At 46.7% G+C, this 7,135-nt stretch overlaps 1 protein-coding gene across 1 annotated transcript in view; it reads left to right on the forward strand.

The window, feature by feature from the left end:
* itfg1 (integrin alpha FG-GAP repeat containing 1) overlaps nucleotides 1-6,354 on the forward strand; it is a 185,994-nt gene extending 179,640 nt beyond the window's left edge. The window contains exons 17-18 of the mRNA XM_079497974.1: nucleotides 1,654-1,771; nucleotides 4,781-6,354. Coding sequence (XP_079354100.1) covers nucleotides 1,654-1,771; nucleotides 4,781-4,840 — 178 coding nt within the window. The 3' untranslated portion in view covers nucleotides 4,841-6,354. The remainder of the gene's footprint in view (nucleotides 1-1,653; nucleotides 1,772-4,780) is intronic.
* The last annotated feature ends 781 nt before the right edge of the window (nucleotides 6,355-7,135 follow it).

The following is a 7,135-nucleotide window of genomic DNA, read 5'->3' on the forward strand; positions in this document are numbered from 1 at the left end:
GTTGGATTCCTTCTGACGGAATGTTCCGCCACGAGCAGTTAAACAGTTAATTTGATAACGCCTGTTATCTCACCTACGGAACCAACATCAATACAGCTTGGAATTGTGGACAAAATGGTGGTCCGTGGCTCAAATGCCGAATAAATAATGGACCCTGATATGAAAAGGGTTGAAAATCCCTGGCATAGTGGCCAAACTGACCCTGGTATAGGGGCCAAACCCCCTGGCATAGTGGCCAAACTGACCCTGGCATAGTGGCCAAACTGACCCTGGTATAGGGGCCAAACCCCCTGGCATAGTGGCCAAACTGACCCTGGTATAGGGGCCAAACCCCCTGGCATAGTGGCCAAACTGACCCTGGTATAGGGGCCAAACCCCTTGGCATAGTGGCCAAACTGACCCTGGTATAGGGGCCAAACCCCCTGGTATAGTGGCCAAACTGACCCTGACATAGGGGCGAAACTGACCCTGACATAGGGGCCAAACTGACCCTGACATAGGGGCGAAACTGACCCTGGCATAGGGGCCAAACTGACCCTGGCATAGGGGCCAAACTGATCCTGGCATAGGGGCCAAACTGACCCTGGCATAGGGGCCAAACTGACCCTGGCATAGGGGCCAAACTGACCCTGGCATAGGGGCCAAACTGATCCTGGCATAGGGGCCAAACTGACCCTGGCATAGGGGCCAAACTGACCCTGGCATAGGGGCCAAACTGACCCTGGCATAGGGGCCAAACTGACCCTGGCATAGGGGCCAAACTGACCCTGACATAGGGGCCAAACTGACCCTGACATAGGGGCCAAACTGACCCTGGCATAGGGGCGAAACTGATCCTGACATAGGGGCCAAACTGACCCTGACATAGGGGCCAAACTGACCCTGGCATAGAGGCCAAACTGACCCTGGCATAGGGGCCAAACTTACCCTGACATAGGGGCCAAACTGACCCTGACATAGGGGCCAAACTGACCCTGACATAGGGGCCAAACTGACCCTGGCATAGGGGCGAAACTGATCCTGACATAGGGGCCAAACTGACCCTGGCATAGGGGCCAAACTGACCCTGACATAGGGGCCAAACTGACCCTGACATAGGGGCCAAACTGACCCTGGCATAGGGGCCAAACTGACCCTGGCATAGGGGCGAAACTGATCCTGACATAGGGGCCAAACTGACCCTGACATAGGGGCCAAACTGATCCTGACATAGGGGCCAAACTGACCCTGACATAGGGGCCAAACTGACCCTGGCATAGGGGCCAAACTGATCCTGACATAGGGGCCAAACTGACCCTGGCATAGGGGCGAAACTGATCCTGACATAGGGGCCAAACTGACCCTGACATAGGGGCCAAACTGACCCTGGCATAGGGGCCAAACTGATCCTGACATAGGGGCCAAACTGACCCTGACATAGGGGCCAAACTGATCCTGACATAGGGGCCAAACTGACCCTGACATAGGGGCCAAACTGACCCTGGCATAGGGGCCAAACTGATCCTGACATAGGGGCCAAACTGACCCTGACATAGGGGCCAAACTGACCCTGGCATAGGGGCCAAACTGACCCTGACATAGGGGCCAAACTGACAAAGGCTCCATCACCATCCCTCACCTCTGCAGTGTGTGTGTGTTGTTGTGCGTCCTCAGCTGGAGTGCCAAGTTGTACCTGACTCCCAGTAACATCGTGCTGCTGACGGCTGTCGCCTTGATCGGAGTGTGTGTCTTCATCCTCGTCATCATCGGCATCCTCCACTGGCAGGAGAAGGTCAGGACACACGCGTGCACCCACACACATACCCACACATACCCACACACACACACACACACACACACACACACACAAACACAGGTACGATCCTCCCCTAATTTACTGCTCCAGTGTGTCTGAAAGAGAAAGAGAGAGAGAGAGAGAGAAACACCACTTTTCGTGTGTGTGTGTGTGTGTGTGTGTGTGTGTGTGTGTGTGTGTGTGTGTGTGTGTGTGTGTGTGTGTGTGTGTGTGTGTGTGTGTGTGTGTGTGTGTGTGTGTGTGTGTGTGTGTACGTGTACGTGTTTGCACACTTGTGTTTAGATACTCAGTGATTGCTTGACTTCACAATTACTTGATGTGCCATAAACGCGCGCGCACACACACACACACACACACACACACACACACACACACCCAGGTACGGAAGGTTGTGACATATTTTCCAAGCCATTATTTTGCTGCTATTTTTGAGAAAAATAACTCTTTTGTGTGTGCCCAAAATAGGGAGGTAATTTTTAAAGTGATTAATGCATGTATGTTTGCAGAAAGACTGATTATTCTGGGGGGGGGGGGGGGGAAATCACACACATCACGTAAAACAGACACTATGTCTATTTGCTCAGACACTGACGTAACATTCTCCATTCATTGTCAATGGGAATTTAATGTTTGTGTACAAAGTTTGTGGACAGACACCAAAAGCTGGATATAGGAGGGGCTACCTCAAAAACACATTCAGAGGTGGAGGACATCCTATAAATAGGCTGGCGGCAGACGGGGAGCCCGGTCTGGCGCACCGTCGCGGCATCACTATGACTCAGACATAACCATAAACAAAATGTTTATGCCCATATACAGGCATGTGGTTGTCCAGGGTCAGAGATCCGACCGCTATATTCATATATGGTTGTGTGCATATAAGGGACCAACCGACTTCAAACTTGGCTGTGTGCATCAACATGGACTCGAGGGAGTGCGGTGGTATGCCGATATGCTCATATGAGAATGCCATGGGTATACACTGACGACATCAGGAATATCCATATATGGGCATAAAAGGGACACTGACAGACGGATACACCAGGCACTCTGACAAAGCCCTTGACACTTGACTGAGACATATTGGTCGGATCGTGCATCATAGGTGGACCCAAACTGTAAATGTGAGCTCAGGGACGCGTAGCACACCGCCGCTTAAAATGGTGTTAGGTTAGGCTCGGGTGGCGCAGTGGTAAAGTAGCCGCCCACCACTGCAGAGTCTGATGGTTCAAATCCACCACTGTGCATCTGGCTTTGTCAAGCCAGATTACGAAATACGACACGATGCCAATACAATTACTAATCACAATTGACCCATTTCCGGGTGGGGAGGGTGATATTTGTCACTACACATACTCCTACAGGCGCACCTGTCAGCACTGAGTTTGGGGTGGGAGGAGTAGGACAAAGAGTCTATGTCCTCCCGGTGGGCGGTCCTCACTGGCAGGTGGGCCAGTAGGTGAACAACATACAAAAATATGTTAGGAGGAATTAATTGCCATAATGACTAAAATGGGGGTTAAAAAAAGAAAAGGGGGGTAAAAAGCACAAAAAGACTCTTCTCCTCACTTTACAAACTTTCTTAAATTAGTCAACATCAGGAAAGGGCTGGCCATTCCTTTAAAGAGATAAGCGTTATCAAACACGCACATGTGGAGTCGTTTTTCCTACTTTGAGGCTTCAGAAGCGCTGAGATTAAAATGTGAGCAACTTAAGACAAGAATAACTTTCCATCACTCCCCTGACTGAGTCCTCGTCTTATCCACATGCATCTCCTCACTATAAACGTTCTACTGCCTGTAGAAAGACAACCGGAAAGTCAGGTTTCACAATGAAGCTCTGAAAGTCTGTCTGTCCTTTTAGCTGAGCCCTTCCAAGGACATGGCGATGATTGATTACACAGCCATACATACATAAAAATAAGTTGAACTATGTATTACATAGTTCAACTTATTTTTATTTTTGGGAGGAACAGTCGTACAAGCGTATCACGCTAAAGTAGCGGAAATAGCTCATCTACAAGCTCACCACAAACATAAACTTCAGTACATTTAATGTGAGTGGGCATGCATGCGTTGTGTTTCGGATATAAAAATGCACGTACACATTGTGCTGTATACAAAAACACACGTTCTTGTGTGTGTGTGTGTGTGTGTGTGTGTGTGTGTGTGTGTGTGTGTGTGTGTGTGTGTGTGTGTGTGTGTGCGCGCATTATTGTGCCTGGCCATGCTTCAAGTACAGGGTATAGAAATACACATGCATTCTGCATGGATACATTTAATGAAGCCCATTCATGGAGTGTGTGTGTGTGTGTGTGTGTGTGTGTGTGTGTGTGTGTGTGTGTGTGTGTGTGTGTGTGTGTGTGTGTGTGTGTGTGTGTGTGTGTGTGTGTGTGTGTGTGTGTGTGTGTGTGTGTGTGTGTGTGTGTGTGTGTGTGTGTGAGAGAGAAACATGCTTACCACCGTACTTCCTAAAGCGCTCATGCGAGTGTTTCCACGACCATGAGCCTGGTCTGATTCACACTTCTCCTTCGTACAGAAGCTGCATTTGTTCAACTAACACACACAGAAAGTCACGTGTGCTAGCCTAGCCTACAATTCTTCATTATTATTACAAGCTAACAACAACAATGTGTCGAGATGCGAACCGTTCATTTTTCAAATACAATAATAAATTATGACATTTTGCTCAAATAATGATGAAATAAATCATGTGTAGTATACCTCATCACATTTCATCATTATTTTAGGAGTCAAACGCATTTTGCCAGAAAAAGGCAAAAAGTCAGTCAACATTGTCAACAATATACCGAGATACAGTACAGCTGTACAAATGTGTTAGCGTGGACAGCCTGCTATAAAAATAGTAGGAGTCCCCGCTGATGATGTTATTGGCAGGTCCATTTATCACCCGACAGACATGTTGTGTCCTCTAGGGGGCGTCAGGGAGGACACATATTGACCTTTGACCTCATGTGTGTTTCAGAAAGCGGACGACCGGGAGAAGAGACAAGAGGCTCACCGCTTCCATTTTGACGCCATGTGAAGGACTGAATCGCGTGCACACACACACACACACACACACACACACACACACACAAAGGTTTTCAAAGACCAACACATGGATCCTCCTCATTTGCGCCAAAATGCTTTTTTTTTTATTACTCTTTGATATTGAAATATTTATGTTTCCAGCTACAGCTATGGAGGCCCATTTCCCCCACTAGCGAGAAAAGCTTTTGACTTTCTTACATTTGCACGCCTTACAATTGAGGAGAAAAAAAAGAAAAGAAAAAACATATTGCTAATTAGGGCGAAGAGCCGGAACTAGATCTAACATTGAGGAACTGGAATCTGTTCCATCACATTTGATGAAACCATTTCCGGAACTGGTATATCACACTGTCAAGGCTGGTGTGTGTGGACTTCACATCTACTGTACAACAATACCAGTGGTCCTCAAACTGTTTAATTTCATGGACCACCATAATTCTGAGTGTACAAATGGAACCAAATGTGATTCCATTTGTACTCTCAGAGTTACAGACCAGTAAGGCCTGTGTTTGGAACCCCCTCTAGTAACCCATGCAGAGTTTCCCTGTATCCCACTTCAAGGACTAACCCTAACCCCAACCCTGTATAGAATATGTAGGAAATGGAATATATAAGAACCGTTGAGGAATGGAACCGTTAAGAGGGAATCATTGAGGAAACGTACTAGCCAATATGTTGCAATTGTGCTTTTGTTTTGGTTTCTTACTCAGTGGGTTCCTATAACTATATCAAATACACAACGTTGACTTTAAAGTCAACGTTATGATGAACGGCTTAATTACAGCATGTTGACTAATCAGCATAACTATGTTTCTGTGTTGAAAGGGAGAGTTAGTGTCATTGGCACATTATGTGGACTAATCAGCATAACTATTTTTCTTTGTTGGAAGGGAGAGTGAGTGTCATTGGCACATTATGTGGTTGTACTTGATAGGTTATGCTACTGAACAATTTTTAGCCTGTCTGTTTTTCTGTCTGTCTGCCTGTCTGACCAACTTCTATTTTATTCTTGCAACAGACTGGTAATATTTGTTGTTGTTTTTTTACACGATCATACCAATGTCATTAAAACATTTAGAATTGCCTCTAAATGGAATTGCATTTCTGCCGGGTTCAACTGAATTACGGCAAATATTCCCTTGAAAACCTTACTTCAGCAGAAACTCAGAAGAAAAATGAAGAATCTATTGATTGTTGTGAAATCTACTGTATTGTACTGTGTAGCGTTGCGCTAATTTTTTGCGCTAAAATTTTCATTGATAAATTATGGTATGAGCCTTCAGTGTGTTTGTGTATTTATTTTTGCAAAAACAAAAGTCTTGTCTTGTTTTTCTCTATGGTTTGCATTTGTTTTTAATTTAATTTACTAATGATCAACACTGGGGTTACATTCATTGTATTTGAAGTTGTACATTTGTTTTTGCATATGATGAATGTACAAGCTAATACATGTGTTTACTTTTACTGACATGGGTGGTTGAAAATAAAGGTTTGTCATGCTTAAAATGGACTTCTCTTTTCATCTCGAAGCACAACTGAAGGGGATTTTCTGAGTGGGTTTTCAGATCATTTGGACTATAACAGGAGAGCTGTATTGCAGTCGCTGTACCTGACTGACAAAGAGAGAGCTGAGCCAGAAGGCAAAGCTCTCGATATACAGAGCAATCTTTGTTCAATACTCTCACCTATGGTCATGAAGGGACTGAGGAACATGACCAAAGGATTGACTGAAAATAAGATTGCGTATACAGGTGGCTGGTGTCTCCCTTAGGAATAGGGTGAGGACCAGAGTTATGTGCAGTAGAGCCTGGTTGAAAGTGCTTAATCGGGGGCACGATGGCACAGTTGGTAGTGCTGTCGCCTCACCGCTAGAAGCTCCTGGGTTCGATTCCCGCTCGGGACGCTGTGAGTGCTGGCGGTGTGTTTCCTCCTCCGCGTCATCAGTGCCCATACCCGAGACGGGGTTGGCGAAAGGGCCTTTCTGTGTGGAGTTTGCATGTTCTCCCCGTGTCCCCTAGAGTAGGTACCCTCACAAAAAACATGCAGTAATCCTGGTCTCTAAACTGCCTCCCCCTGGCCAGCCGGGGCGCCTGATGGAGGGGAAAGGAACTGGTTGGAATAACGTGTTCCTTCCACGCGCTACGTCCAACCAGGGAAACTCCCCCCTGTCAGGTGTAAAGGAGCAACTTGGACACTCAGGCATGAAGGAAGCATGAGTTCAAGTCCGTTGCTCTCCCCATGTCCCCCATATATGGGGACTATAGGTTGGCGGAGGGTGTGTAGAGCC

Source organism: Electrona antarctica (genome assembly GCF_951216825.1).
Source record: "Electrona antarctica genome assembly, chromosome: 3".
Lineage (NCBI taxonomy): Eukaryota > Metazoa > Chordata > Actinopteri > Myctophiformes > Myctophidae > Electrona > Electrona antarctica.